At 41.8% G+C, this 16,118-nt stretch overlaps 1 protein-coding gene and 1 pseudogene across 3 annotated transcripts in view; both read right to left on the minus strand.

The window, feature by feature from the left end:
* LOC101084793 (glutathione S-transferase A4-like) overlaps positions 1-11,185 on the minus strand; it is a 30,503-nt gene extending 19,318 nt beyond the window's left edge. The window contains exons 1-4 of one of the 3 annotated variants that reach the window (XM_045057648.1): positions 10,944-11,184; positions 9,201-9,252; positions 6,499-6,631; positions 4,272-4,413 (exon numbers count right to left, since the gene is read on the minus strand). In XM_045057648.1, coding sequence (XP_044913583.1) covers positions 4,272-4,413; positions 6,499-6,631; positions 9,201-9,252; positions 10,944-11,099 — 483 coding nt within the window. In that variant the 5' untranslated portion in view covers positions 11,100-11,184. Of the gene's footprint in view, positions 1-4,271; positions 4,414-6,498; positions 6,632-9,200; positions 9,253-10,943 lie in introns of all 3 variants that reach the window. The other 2 variants (XM_023254061.2, XR_006597833.1) reach the window with 2 other exon arrangements.
* Positions 11,186-12,558: 1,373 nt separating this feature from the next.
* Positions 12,559-12,659, minus strand: LOC111560661 (annotated as a pseudogene).
* Between the last annotated feature and the right edge of the window lie 3,459 nt (positions 12,660-16,118).

Genomic DNA, 16,118 nt, shown 5'->3' on the forward strand with positions numbered 1-16,118 from the left:
CTACTATCCCACAAGCAGAAATAAATCATCAATGGGATATCAGAAGCCCAAACCTGAGCCTTCTTGCTATCCAATGAAAAGTGAATATAAAAATCCCTCAGGTGTAGCTTTGAGTGGCAGATGTACAAAATATGGGTTTACTCCATAGGTAAGGAACAAAGATAAATTCAGGCACCACATCTCTTCCTGTGATACATGAATAAAAATAAAGTATTAGTATGGATGAATAAAATGACTTGAATCAGTGAATTCTAGAGTATTCCAGCCATGGCAAACATAAAAACAGTTGATGGCATATATCAAATATGCCAAATATATGGAAAATGATTCCTGCAGAAGACAAGCTCACAGACACAAGTTACAAAGCACATGATTTGTACTTGAGATAACTCTTTTATAAGACAGAGGCAGCACACTGACAAAGAATTTTGGGTCACAGAGCCAAATGTAAGAGTGGAGTCTTAAAATTTTTTTGTTTAATCTTTATTTATTTTTGAGAGAGAGAGAGAGAGTGCAAGGGAGGAACAGAGAGAGAGGGAGACCCAGAATCTGAAGCAGGCTTCAGGTTCTGAGCTGTCAGCACAGAGCCCAATGCAGGGCTCGAACTCATGAACCATGAGATCATGACCTGAGCTGAAGTCAGATGTTCAACTGACTGAGCCACCTAGGTGTCTCAAGAGTGGACTCTTTAAGGAGTTAAAAATGCTTAAAATGTTCAAAGAGAAAATGGGGGAGGAAGGCATGTGGAAAAAAAAAAGAGCATATGGGTTTGAAAAAGAAATAAATATTATTAAATGAAAAATATAAATGGTATAAAAATATTCAATAGAAAAATTGAAAAAAATAATTTGGCATAAAGATCTGAGGAAACCCACAGAAATAAAGATACTGAAAATATGAGAGAGAGGTTAAGAGACATGTAATATAGAAGGAAGCTCCAACCTAAGTCTAAGAGGAGCCCAGAAGGACAGAACAGAGAGAATAGGGAGGAAGCCATTTTCCCTATTATCTGGTGGAGGATTTTCCAGAATCTTTTTAAAAAGAAGGACATTCTTGTTAACTAACTTGGATTTAAGTAAAATTAAAAAATTAAAAAAGAACAAATCAGGAGACTATAGATGCTGGAGAGGATGTGGAGAAACGGGAACCCTCTTGCACTGTTGATGGGAATGCAAACTGGTGTACCCACTCTGGAAAACTGTGGAGGTTCCTCAGAAAATTAAAAAAAGACCTACCCTATGACCCAGCAATAGCACTGCTAGGAATTTACCCAAGGGATACAGGAGTACTGATGCATAGGGGCACTTGTACCCCAATGTTCATAGCAGCACTCTCAACAATAGCCAAATTATGGAAAGAGCCTAAATGTCCATCAACTGATGAATGGATAAAGAAATTGTGGTTTATATACACAATGGAATACTACGTGGCAATGAGAAAAAATGAAATATGGCCTTTTGTAGCAATGTGGATGGAACTGGAGAGTGTGATGCTAAGTGAAATAAGCCAAACAGAGAAAGACAGATACCATATGGTTTCACTCTTATGTGGATCCTGAGAAACTTAACAGGAACCCATGGGGGAGGGGAAGGAAAAAAAAAAAAAAAGAGGTTAGAGTGGAAGAGAGCCAAAGCATAAGAGACTGTTAAAAACTGAGAACAAACTGAGGGTTGATGGGGGGTGGGAGGGAGGAGAGGGTGGGTGATGGGCATTGAAGAGGGCATCTTTTGGGATGAGCACTGGGTGTTGTATGGAAACCAATTTGACAATAAATTTCATATATTGAAAAAAAAAGAGAACAAAAAAAATTTAAAAAAAAAAAGAGGGAGATTCTTCAGACTGAAAAAAAAAAAAAAGGGAGGAATCAAAGATTGCTGGGACCATGTCAAAAACCAGAAGCAAACCTGACGAAGCTACCACTGTCCAAAAGATAAGATACTTGAGCTTCTATAATCACTTGCATAATTACTGAAACTAATGTAACATTGTGTGTCAACTATACTCAAATTTACTTTATTTACGTATTTTTAAAAATTTATTTATTGAGAGAGAGAGCACATGTGGGCATGCATGTGCACATGTGCATGCATGGGGGAGGGGCAGAGAGAGGACAGAGGGAATCCCAAGCAGGCTGCCAGCTGTCAGCACAGAGCCTGATATGGGGCTCAATCCCATGAACCACAAGGTCATGACCTGAGCTGAAACCAAGAGTCGGATGCTTAACTGACTGAGCCACTCAGGCACCCCATACTCAAAAAAAAAAAAAAAAAAAAAGAAGAAGAAGAAGAGCCCTAACATTAATCAAAGCACAGCCAATGTTTAAATTCATGGCAATAAACAGTATCATCATGTTATTTAAAGAACAAAAACAAGAAGGAAAAATCAATAAACTCATTAGTCCCCTTTGAAGATGCTAGGTAACTAACTCATTTTGAAAAGCAGTGAACACAGAGCTAGAATCAAGGATTTATCCTCCTTTCTTAACATAAACCACACCCCAAAGTAACTAAATATATTATGACGGGGAAGATTCATTTTATAGAAAGTATTCCAGCTAATAAATGAAGAGGGGTTAACAGATTTGGGTGTCAGTATTTTGCATTCACCAATAAATCAGTGGGTCTAGGCATTAATCATCAGTCGCATTTAGTTGTGAGAAGAGGGAAAACCAGATAATGTCTGCTTCCTAATGACCTTGACAACACCACCTATGACAGTCTGGCCAAAATCATCACACCTGGACACGATTAGGCTTCTAATTCTAACTTCCAATTGACAGGAATTTTAGAGAATAAAGGAGTATGCTGCATTTAGTAAAATCCAGGCTATGGGAAATTTGACAAGATAAATACAAGAGGAATAGAAGGAGAGAAAAAGGGGAGCCTGAGTGGCTCAGTCAGTTGAGTGTCCAATTCAACTTGATTTTGGCTCAGGTCATGACATCATGGTTCATGAGATCCAGCCCCGAGTTGGGTTCTGCGATGACAGCAGGCAGCCTGCCTGGGATTCTCTTTGTCTCTGCCCCCCTCCCTTGTGCACTCTCTCTCTCTCAAAACAAATAAATATTTAAAAAATAGAAAAAAAGAGGAAGGGACCTTATAGATTAAAAGAAGCTTAAAAATGTAATTGACTAATGACAGAGAATGAATTTGAGGATTTTTTGTTTCATTGTTTTCGGGGTTATTTTTTTTTTTAATTGAAATACACTTGACACACAATGTTACATTAGTTTCAGATAAACTTGAGTTTGATCCTGATTTGAGCAAATACATTATTTTAAGTGTTTTGAGGAGTACTGGATTAGGCCACACAGATTTCAAATTCTGTAGTATGATAATGTCCATTTAACATTATAACTCAAGTAATCACACGTTTTTTTTTTGTTTGTTTTTTTGTTTTTTTGGTTTTTTTACATGAAAGGCATTTCAACAACACTGTACATTGTTCCAGATAAAGAGGAGCTTGCTTGTCTAGTTCTGAGGTACTGGCAGAATCCTTCATTGTGGTTTAATCAGTAATAAATCATTCTTTCCCCAAGACTAAGACTGAGGAGAAATACCACAGAATTCTTCTGTCTGACAAGCCTTTATTTATGGAACCCTATGCATACATGGTACCTTACCATTTGTATTTCCAGGACATTCCTAATGATTCACTCCAAAACGACTTCGGAAAAGTTGTAACTTTAAGAGACCTTATCTTTTTACTGAGGCATGATTACCCACCAGTATTACACGCAAAGAAACATCTGACAGGAAATTTAAGGCGAAGATGCCTTGGGCTGATGGCTTTTTAAAAAATCAGAACAGAAATGCTGTACCTTTCATTGCATTTGGCTTATTCCCATTCAGTTTTGTTGGAGGTTCCATTATTACGTAACCCTTATTAAAGTTTTGCTCCAGGTGCAGTAAAGCTCTACCACAGCTTCTGTCTTTTTAACATTTTTAACAGATATTGACGCCTGAAATAGTCTTCTTAGCAACAGGAAGTAAGTCCGGAAGGCCTGCATCCTGCAAGTGCAGGTGGGAACTTGCCTTGCCCGCGCTCGGCTTCCCAGTTCTCGTCCGCCCTGCCCCCAGTTCCCCTCTGGCGTGGGAAGGGGTACCGGCCGGCCTCTTGAAGATGCCAGCCCCTCCCCCTGCTCCCCTAGCAGGACCTGCGCGCGCAGCCGTCGCGGAGCGCGACCCTGCCTCTCGCGAGAGCACCCTGGCACGTCTGGCCCGCCAGGATAAGGCCTCAGTGAGGTCTAAAGTGGATTGCTCCCCCCTTACCTTTTCAAAGGCGGGGAAGTAACGGGTTTTAGCTTTCTTCACGATTAAAGTAAGATTCTCCTCTTTTTCCTCAGAGGGTTTGAACGCAGCCTGCGCGGTCATCATCATGAGGTCCAGGGTGCCGTCAGCGTACATGTTGATCCTGACAAAACAGCGTGTTGACTCTCATTCCGACGCGACCCTTTCAGTATGGGATTCCCTAATTCGCCACAGTGGTGGTGCAGATCAATATTGGGGCAAATGACTTTTCATGCCCCCTCCCTTAAGATTCCATGCTCAGGAATGATTTCTGCCACCACAGCCATCCTAGTGATCACGGTATACTAGCATCTCTGGAAATGTTTATTGAATGAAGGGATGTGTGAAAAAAATTAAGTGCCTCTAAGTTGATATCTGCCATAAATAAATAGATTATTGTGGTTTTAAAAACCCAGCTGAATGAAGTTTACCAGAAGTGCGAAACTATTAGCACCAGAACCTCTTTAGTTGTTTAGGAAAGATGCATAATTTAGCAGGTCTTCCCCTGACCTGGCAACTGAGAAGGAAACGTTTGCTTTCCTAGTCAGATCAGACAAATACCTTGATTCATTCTCTAAAATTTTCCCTTGCATTGACAAACGAAAAAAAAAAAAAACACCTAAGAATGGTAGATATATGACCATTATTTATTAGACTATTGGTGCAGTTATGCTGTGCAAGTTCTCTCTACAACCAGTTTGCAACCATTAAGGGCTGTGTGTCTGTGTATCGCCCACTATATGCTAACTGCCCAACAGATTTGGTTCAGTGATCATCTCTTTCTATTTTCAACATATATAAAAGCATAATTTACTTTGTTGTCCTATCTGAATTACAAATCGTTTTTCTTACATGTTCGATTGTCATCTAGCCTGTCACCTTTAATTGTAAAAAACAAACACATGCATCAAAACAGTGAGAAACAGATGGCTTTTGCATAGTATTACTCATTTGTTACAAAAGGATGGCTTTCATACACTGTTTGAAATTGCTTCTCTTCCCATAAGCCTTTGGGACTGCAAGTTAGGATGACTAAATTCATTTTAAAGGTGGATCTAAAGAAGAGTTGGGTGCGCTGCTTCTGGTTATGGACTTTTTCATTCCTGTTATACTCTCTCTCCTTCTGAACAATTGAACTTAGGCCTTTGTCCTACCATGTCTTCTATGTATACGTATGGACCACCCCATAGTGTTCATGCTTGTGGGGATAAGATTTCAAGGACCACTGAAATGGCCCTTGGACCCCAAATACAGATAAAACCTTTATAGTTATAAGTCTTTGTTTTGTCTGTAGTTTACTTATCTCATGTGAAGCTGAACTATGTATTCCTGGGAGTAATAATCCAGCCATCCTCAGCCAAGCCTAGCACAGTGCCCAGCATGGAGTAGATGCTTGTGGTATATATGTGCAAAACAATGGACACAAAACTTCACCATTCAGTAATTGTGATAAAACTTGACAGTCCCTTCCATCATTAGTTGTGGTCTGTTTTCTGGAATGACTTCATGACTTGCTTTGACAAATAGAATGAGGTGGAACTGATGACCAGTTCTGAGCCTAGAACTTAAGAAGCTTTGTACGCTTTTACTGTCTCTTAGAACCCTCCCTAGCTGCTCCAAGAACAAGCTTGGCATGAGAGAATGAGAGACACATGGCCCATTTACCCCTCAGTGGACAGTCAACACCCTAAACCAGAGCCCCCTGACTGACTACTGGTTGCCTACAGACATAATGAGTAAGTCCAGCCAAGAGGAGTCAAGCCTGGCCCAGATATGCCAATGCCCACGTGACATATAGACTGGTGAGGAAGAATAAATGCCTACTGATTTAAGTCACTGTGGTATGTTTTACAACAGTATTTGTGGTAATAGATCATTGATAGAATGCTCAGTGTTTGCTGAATCAGTCATTTCCACCTTACATAGAATGAAGTTTACTAGGTCATTTTATGAGAACCTATTTTGTGAGGAGTGGGGAGAGGATACGAATGTTGAATGCAGACCACCATGAGTAGTAAAAGGGGAAACCTGGAGTATTCAGAGTTATGCACAGCACATGTGGGTATAGCAAGAGCATCTCCCCTTTGTTCCCCTTGCCTTCTCCTCCTAGCCCAGGCAGAAAGTCTACATACATCTGAACTGGATTTCAGCTGGTGCAAAACTACAGAGCTTGGATAAGAGTCAAGTACAGACATGAACACTGTGGTACCTGACTGTCTCCTTCAGGTCCTTCCCATACAAGTCGTACTTGGCAGCAAGGTAGCTGAGGATGGCTCTAGTCTGTGTCAGCACCATTCCATCAATTTCAACCATAGGCACTTGGCCAAATAGCAGGCGTCCGTCTATGGACTGAGCAAAGAGAGGTTAGGGTACTCTCCTTTCATGGTTGTGATAAGCCTGCAGGAGGGTCCCTTCTAATTTTGTTGAGTAGTTTTTAGTTTTCATCCAAAGCGGTGAGCTAACGATGCCAGTTGTTGAGGAAATTCCTACCACTTGCTTTATGGAAAATCTGAGACTCGCTTGATGGTTTCATGCATTTTTGTACATTGGTTAATCACGACTATGTAAGACGCTATACATTTACTATGACTGTATTATAATATAAATACTATGAAAATCATCTCAGGGAGATGGATTGTTAAAAATACTCACCCACTCCCCAGATAATTCTGATTCAGGGCTGGAGGCTGGGAGCCCGAATTCTTTGAAAAGCACATCAGGTATCACTCCTGGTCTACACATCAGCAGGACGGATGTGACAACAAGAACCCAGGAAGACTGGGTCCAAATGCCAGCTTTAGCCCTCCCCAGCCATGTGTCTTTAAGCAAATGACTTACCTGAGCTTCAGCTTCCTTTTCTCTAAAATAGTAATAATACCTATCAAGCAGGATTTTTGAAAAGATTAAATGAGATAGCTTTAAAAAAGCACTGAATACTGTCAATAATCAGTGTTCAGTAAAATTAAATTTTCTTCATTGTGAGTGACTGCCTATAAAAGTAGTGCATTTAAAGGTGTACTATAATTAGTACTCTTTTCATAGGATAGGGTCTTGAAGAAATACATAGCCTTTAAATTTCCTTTACTACCTGCACATTGCTGAGAATAAGGAACTTTATCTAGAATAGGAACCAGACTTCACTAGTGCATTGGCAAAGACCATAATGAATTTCCCTAGTTTCCAATATTGTTGCTGCTTGCTTTAATGAGAGACAGTAGAAGATGGTGGAGAGAAAACCACCACAGGAACTTTTCAGGGAGCCAGTGTACCTATTTAGTTGGATGATTCAGGCAAGTCTCTGTCTTCCCTAAACCTATTTTCTGATCTGTAGCAGTATTGTCTTGCCCATTGTAAGGTTTCCTTGAGCAGGAATAAAATCATGCTTGTGACCATGCCTTGGAAATATTAGTACAATTATTAATGGAGAGACTGAAAAATCTCCACTTCCTAAAGATAGTGCTACATTTGTCTAACACTGAATGATCATCCAAACTGGTCTCTGTGCTACTGCTTTTAAGGATGCAGAAGTGCATTAAAAATGATCCATGTTTCTAGGAACTGATGATCTTCTTCAGAAGGATTTTTTAAAAATCTAGGATCAACAGTGCAGGGAAGGATCTTTGCAATCACTAGTTCATTCATATTATAGACTATGGCACTATGGAGGCCAAGAGGGCAAACGTGACTTGGTCACACTCATAGGAGACAGCTAAACCAACAGAAGTATGTCTCCCGACTCTCTGCCGAGGGCCCTCTCTGCTGTCCTTTTCTGCCTCTTATTCGCTAATAATAGTAATGCCCAGGAGCGTATCAGAAGCACAAGAGTAGCATCACAGACTCAGAGAGGAATGGAGGATCTCCTAGGCTGTTAGGGAGGACTTCCTGCCAGAATGATCATGGAAGAGTTTCTGAAGATACATTTCATTTACTTATTCAATACATATGTATTTACTCCCTACTACGTTCCAGTGACCGGCCTTGTTTGGGGTGGAGTAGGGCAGAAATAACGAGGAAGAGGAGGTTCAGGGATTTATTAAAGTTTCTGGACAAGAACTAGGGAGGGGTTAGCTGGCCTTCCCCATTTAATGAGATCTACTGGCATCCTGCATCTGTGACCACAGAGATTATTTTTATTTTATGGTAAGGAGAAAGGACGCAGAGAAGTTAAAGGCCTTCTGCAGTCATACAGTTTGTAAATGGTAGGTCTGCGGATTACTAGTTGAACATTTTTCCAAAAAATAATTTGTGTTCATTTCATGACTGTTTATCAGCAATAATGGGAACATCCAGGTTTCCTTAGATAAGGAAAATAACTTTGTGGCAGTTAGAAGTTTAAGAAACTCTGTGAAAGTACTAGTCTTTTGTCTTGGTGTGAAAAAGTTTTCTAGGGCATTGTAAGGATGAAGGACTTCTTCCAAATGTAATCAAATTTTGATCTTTTCTATAGTCTTGGTTCTATAATTGTAACCTGATAAATAATGGTGTCTGTTAACCTGCTGAAACCATTAAGAAGAAGTGGATATGAGCCATGAGAACTAAAGAATATCTTTGGTCAAATTCCTCTTCCCTTTTACTCCCTCCCCTCCAACCCACTGGATCAGTATTTAAGAATTCTAAAAGGATTCTTTAGTGGGGTGGGGAGTATTGAACCAATTCGCTCAGTTAGCCCATGCTATCATATCTAATTGAGGTCAGGGTCATAGTCTACTTGATAAGCTTTTATGAAGTCTAAGGAGAAATGCAGATGATACATTTAGCTCTATGACAGGGATACAGTGAGCATTCAATCAGTGTTAGCAGTCCTTGTCCTCATAGTTGTCACTGTAGAGTTATGTGTTCCTGTATTGAAATGAGTATTTCCAGAAACAATTTTTTTTCTAGTAAGATAGCATTGGATAAATCTAGGCTCACCCTTCTGCAACTTCTCATATTGTTCTGTTGTTTCAATAAATTCTTCTTCAAACTAGATAAAAGAAACGTTGTTATAACTTTAATGTCCTCAGAGAGAGAGAGAGAGAGGGAGAAATGTTCACAGTATAAAATGTCCAATGGCTTCCTGAATGAAAATTTTATTTTTATTTACTTTTTTTAAGATTTTATTTTTTTAAAAAATTTTAATGTTTATTTATTTTTGAGAGAGAGACAGAGCATGAGCAGGGGAGGGGCAGAAGGAGGGAGATACAGGGTCTGAAGCAGGCTCTAGGCTTTGAACTGTCAGCACAGAGCCCAGTGCAGGGCTCAAACTCACAAACTGTGAGATCATGACCTGAGCTGAAGTCGGATGCTTAACCGACTGAGCCACCCAGGCACCCCAAGATTTCATTTTTAAGTAGGGGTGCCTGGGTGCCTCAGGTCGTGATCTCACAGTTCATGTGTTGGAGCTCCAAGTCAGGCTTTGCACTGACAGCTCAGCCTTTGGCTTCCTCATTCTCTGCCCCTCCCCTGCTTGTGGTAGTGCGCTCTCTCTCTCTCTCTCTCTCTCTCTCTCTCTCTCTCAAATAAATAGACAACAACAGCAACAAAGATTTTATATTTTAGTATTCTCTACACCCAATGTGGGGCTGGAACTTACAACCCCAAGATCAAGAGTCAGAAGCTCCACTGACTAAGCCAGCCAGGTGCCCCCAGAATGAAAATTTTAAAAGGAACCACAAAGTTACCAATTTAGACACAGCTGAAAATTCTGCCGGCATGTGTGTGTAGGGGGCAAGGGGGCATGTGTGTGTAGAGGGTTTTGTCTACTTAACAGGATATCCCCAGCCCCATTCATATTATTTCCTTTTCTTCACATTAGCTCTTTTTTCTCTCCAAATTCTTGTCCTTTTCTCTAACTTCCCCCAATAATTTCCCTTCTCCTATTCCTCTCTTTCCCTTCTTCTCTCTCTTCTGTGCCATTCTCCCTCTGTATCAGGTCAAATTAAATTTCTCTTCGACACTTGTACATTCAATGAAAGGGATCTGAAGATTATTACTCAGGTGGGGTTATCATCATTTACTGATGGAATCTCTGAAGCTTCAGTGGGAAAGAGTGACTTTTTGTCCCTAAGACTTGAGATGAGGGTAGGATAAGGTGAACAAAACAAAGAAGGTCATGCATGAGTCCTTGTTTTAAAGAAGATGGTATTCAAAGAGGGAAAATGAAGTCTACACCTGCATGAAACCAAACAGTTTCAAAGCACTTGTGAAAATCTATGGAAAAGTCAGTGGTTAAGGAATTCAGAATTAAGGACAGATCCAAGTGGGGCAGACTTCTGGGCTCAAGAGGAGACCAGATCGCAGCTGGAGGTAAGGTTTCAGTGGGTAACCATGGGTAGAACATGGTGCCAGGCCAAAGCTGGAAAGACCCCAGGAAATCAGTTCGTTCCAGTGAAAACAATGATGCAGATGTGGGTCTCCTCTCTCTCCTTTGTCTTATGAGTCATCATGATCTCTCTGCCCCTACAAAGTTTCCAGAACACCTCCCTACACTTCCACCCTCCCAACCCTGCTTAAACAGAGGACTATGATCCCTCCCTCACCTCTTACAAAGGAAGACAGATGGAAAGGGAAAGAGTGGATCCATCTCTAAAGACCACTCTGAATTATGAAGTGGGGAAGAGGACCACTCCAGCCCACCCAAATTACCCTCCTTCCTTTTCCCAGGAAGGAACCAACCTCCACTCCAGCTGCAGCCAGCAGCCAGCGGATCGACTCCATCCTGCCCCTGCCACAAAAGTAGCAGAGCTTGGGCTTGGTTGTCATGACTCCTGGCTCAGGGTTTTCTGAAGGGCAAAATAAGAAAAGTAAGAAAAGCAAGAAAACAATGATCATAGAAGCAGGATTGTGGTTACCTCCAAGGAGGAGATGAGGGTTGTGATGGTGGGGGGTGAATGACGGTGAGTCTGGAATGCTATTAATATTGTTTCTTTTTTTTTTTAATTTTTGTAATGCTTATTTGTTTTTGAGAGAGAGAGAGAGAGAGAGAGAGAGTGAGAGAGAGAGAGAGCAGGGGAGGGGCAGAGAGAGAGGGAGACAGAATCTGAAACAGGCTCCAGCTTCTGAGCTGTCAGCACAGAGCCCGATGCAGGGCTCGAACTCACGAATTGTGAGATCACAACCTGAGCCAAAGTTGGACGCTTAACCGACTGAACCACCCAGGTGCCCCAATATTCTGTTTCTTAAACAGAATTAATAATCGGTCTTTATAATTAGTCTTTAAACTGCACATAAATGCACTCTCCTGTATGTATGCTCTATCTCACAATTTAAGAAAAAAGAACAAACTATACTTATCAAAGTATCAAGGTATCCATAAATTTGAGAGACTGTCTCTGGTATTTTGAGAAAGGATCCAGGTGTTAATATGATAGTTTCATGAACAACCTTGCAAAAGAAAATCTTTTCTAACAGTGGCAAGGAGCTGGGCCGTTTTGGACTGAGATGTTCTGTGGGAGTTGGGCCACTCTTTCATTTCTGTCACAAGGTTTTTCTGAGTGTTGGGACAGGCACAGATGTATGCCTAGTCAGGACCAGGATTCTAGTCCTTACATGACCACCAGGGAGCCGGGCAACCTTAGGCCCAGTTCAGTAGGTCTATCCACCTGCACGTCCTCATCTGTAACTGGGAAGGATTACACTAGGTGACCTGCAGCCTTTTCAAGAAAAGTATCGTGATAATGCAGGCACATGTGATAGCACTTTCTACCTCACTGCTGCAAGGGCCACAGTGGCTATTATGCTAGTGACCTCTGCCTGTTGCACAGGATTATTGAACGTGCTTTGAGAATGTTAACACTCTATACCAACTCAGAGAACTGCCTGGTCTCCTTCTCCCACATCTGCCTCTCTGACCCCATAGGTAACAATGCATGCTCCAAGGAAACAACAAAAAAAGCCAAACTACTGGCACAGTGCTCATGGTGCTGTGGCTGGGAGGGTGCTCAGATGACCTGGACAGAGAGACCGACCTCAGCTTCCCAAGGCAGCCCTCACCATAGTCCTCTGCCCACCAACCCCCAGACTGCCAAACAGCATGTCCTAGCCAGGATTCCACTCAAGGACGCTGCCTGTGCTAAGAAAATTCACAAGAAAGTAAAAAAAATCAGAACATCAGTAGCTCAGTTCATGATGAAGAATTTGGCTGTTAATACCCTATATCCTATGACGACAAAGTCACTCAGGTTCACAAAATCTTGCAGGTGTTTTGAGGCCGTGTTGCCCTCAATCATTCTATTTTCCTCTACGTTGGATTTACAGTTTAACTCTTGGAAAAGCTGAATTCCTTTCTTTTTGTAATATGGAGCGTTTCACAAATTTGCATGTCATGCTTGCACAGGGACCATGCTGATCCCTGTATTCTTCCAATTTTAGTGTATGTGCTGCCAAAGCCACACAATTCTTTTCTTGTTGTGGTCTTGTCACCTCTTGGGCACTGCCCATGTTGGGTTGCTTTTAAGACTCATTTCTTTTAAGTTGCCTCTTTAGCTATTGAGTATTGAAAGTGTCAGGAGCTTCCTAAAAACCCACTTCTTTATTGTCTTGGGAAACAATGATTAAAAAGGCACCCGAATTCCCTGATTAGAGAAACATGTTCGGGTCTAGTAACTTAGTACTAACACAACTTAGAATGAGCCTTACAATAAAATCAGCGTGGAAAGAATATGGCAAGAGGGAGAAGGGAAATGGTGCCTTTTTGTTTAACCTCTCCCCAGTGAGATAGCTCTTGAATTCTCTGGTCTCCTACAGGTCCCACGTAGGATGGTTAAGGAGCCAATGCAAGTGCTGTTGGACGTCAGAAAGAGGAGGCATAGCAGTTCACCAGCATGCTAAAGACACGGCAGGACACATATGCCCAGGGGGTGTCAGCACTAGAGTAATTCACACCCACATGGGCCATTTTTCAGGTATTGACCAGATGTCAGGAAGGCAGCAAAGCAAACAAACAACAACAATATTAACAACAGCAAACCCTGGGTGACCGACAAATGATTCAAGCCCTCTGAGAACCCCTTCCAAGTATCTGTCTGTCCTGCTGCCTTCAGACAAAAATAAAGCAATACTGGTGAAGTTAAACATCAGTGTCTAGCTTGAGGAACTTCATCTTTCCACTCTGCTTAGTGCATGGAACTCTAACCAGTTTGACCCCTCTCCACCTGCTCTGAAAGATGGAGATGAGGCTGTGAATCTAGCTGTGGCTGGTCTCAGGTTAATTCCTGTCATTTCATCTCCTTGAAACCTTCAACGAGTCCAAATTCTGTTTGAAATAAATCTTATGGTGGAAGAATATGGGACATAGGAACTCCTGCTAACACCTTTTTTTTTTTAAGTTTATTTATTTTGAGAGAGAGACAACACAAGTCAGGGAAGGTCAGAGAGAGAGAGAGAGAGAGAGAGAGAGAGAGAGAGACTCCCAAGCAGGCTCCCCACTGTCAGTGTGGAGCCCAACACAGGGCTTGAACTCACAAAAGCATGAGATCATGACCTGAGCCAAAACCAAGAGTCAGACACTTAACCGACTGAGCCACCCAGATGCCCCAGCTAACACCCTTTTATAGTGATTATGTCCTACCCCCCACATCCCTACCCTCCACCCCTCTACCCCCAGTTAGACAAGGCTGAAAGTTATCCTTTGATTTAGACCTTGGATCCAGAAAAGGTCATCTCTGGTAGCCTCCAAAAGCTGTTTCTAAACAATGGTTACTTAAAATGTTGGCTGGATGGTCTTTCTTCTGATTACTCTCTTAGTTACTTGAAATCTACAGAGATTAAAATTCTGGCTCCAGATTGCCCATGAGAGACAGATATCTAACACAACTACTGAGTGTCATAATGTGGAGGCTCCAGACATTGTATTTGTTCCAGAGACCCAGTCAAGAGTAAGAGTAAGATTACTGGTACTGTGCCTGGTACCAGTAATGGTGAAATCTCTCAGATGAAAAGAGGGGCAGCAAAATGTACTCCTAAAACGATCAAGAAAAGGCAAGCTTCTTGGTGGCATGGGCAGAATCAACACTCAAAGAGATGCAGGCATATGAGCCTTTGGAGGTGCTGGAATGAAACAATGGGAGCACAGCACATCAGGTGAACAGGAGTCTAGGTGCCAGGGATGGAATGTGGCGTTTTCTGCTGGGAGGGGCATTGTCAATGGGTAAGAAGGGAAAGCTGTGCTCCTTAGGGTATATAATCAAGAATATGGATTAATAGCCACCCTTGGGGCACCTAGCTGGCTCGGTCAGTTGAGCGTCCGACTCTTGATTTTGACCCAAGTCATGATCCCAGATGAGCCCTGAGTCGGGCTCCAGACTCCTCAAAGAGCCTGCTTAAGATTCTCTATCTCTAAAAAACAAAAGAAAGAAAGAAAGAAAGAAAGAAAGAAAGAAAGAAAGAAAGAAAGAAAGAAAGAAAGAAGGAAGGAAGGAAGGAAGGAAGGAAGGAAGGAAGGAAGGAAGGAAGGAAGGAAGGAAGGAAGGAAGGAAAGAAAGAAAGAAAGAAAGAAAGAAAGAAAGAAAGAAAGAAAGAAAGAAAGAAAGAAAGAAAGAAAGAAAGAAAAGCCACCTTAGCTTCACAGAGAGTGAACACCGAAAAAGTTGAGGGCTCAGATGTGGATCTAGTACCATTCATTTACATCCCATTCTGCCAGGCATGGTACCCAACTATGTCCAGTCCTCAAAACAGAGATGACGTGTGTGTGTTACTATCTCCATCTTTCAAAGCAAGGTGCTCTTGGCTGCAGAGTCACAAGTCCTCACTAATGTTGTACAACTTTTTTCCACCCCTGTAAGCCTCAGTCTCCTAATCCTTAGAATGGGTATGGTGGTTGTACTACTCACTTCAGAGGGCTATTGCAAGGATCGAGGACAAAATAATGGATAGAATACATACTACAGTATCTGGTCCATAAACAGAGTCCTCTGTGCTTCTTTAAATGAATTACAAACAGATTTAATGTTTTCTTAGTTTCTAATGCTGATTGGCTTCTCTATTAGTTTTATTTGTGATCTATAAGTTTTTGTTGCAAATAATACTGATATTTTGTAAAAGGGAGCTAAGACAAGACTTTTGTAAATTTGACTCAATATTGCAATATAAGACATTTTAAAAGCAAATTAGGATGTGACTTTTGCCTTCATTTTTTGATTGCAAGCATCATTGGAGCTTTTTCGTGGTTTGCTGCTGTATGGAAGAGAATTTGGGGATTTTATGTGATGCCCTTGTGCCCATCACTTTCCCCCACTTCACTTCTGCCAGGCTCTTACTCATTCTCAAGGCACGTGGGAGATTGAAGGATGAATCTTTGGAATCCAGAGTTGAATTACAAGGGACAGGATCACTCCGCTCCCTGCCACCACCTCCAAACCTTCCCTGTTGCTCAAGGGAGCCCTAAAAGCCCAGGGTTACAATGGAGACCCCACCCCTGAAAAACAGGACTGTAGCCTGCAACCCTCCCTTTCCAGTCCAAAAGAAGGAAACTTTTTCCACTAGTTATTAATAACCAGGCACTCAAATGATAACCCGTTACCACTTCCTGTAAAAATCTTGATGTTTGTGCACCCCATGAACAGCTGGTTCTGGCCAGCCAGCCACCATGCTTCACCTCTCAGCCTCAGTTCTGGTGTTCTAAAGTGGGCTCTTGGGTCCAGTCCCTATCCCCAACCCTTCCCAGGAACAGCTATTTCTTCTGGAAGAGTTGAGTACAGGGAAGGAGCCCCATACTGCTTACAATCTCACCCCAGTCAAGAACCAACTGCTCCCCCTAGATTCTGCACTGCAAAACTCTAACAAGGTGGCAAACTCTTGGAAGGCAGGGGTCAGGGTGTCTTCCTTCCATCTCCTAGAGAACCAGCCCAGTAC

Source organism: Felis catus, chromosome B2 (genome assembly GCF_018350175.1).
Source record: "Felis catus isolate Fca126 chromosome B2, F.catus_Fca126_mat1.0, whole genome shotgun sequence".
Classification (NCBI taxonomy): domain Eukaryota; kingdom Metazoa; phylum Chordata; class Mammalia; order Carnivora; family Felidae; genus Felis; species Felis catus.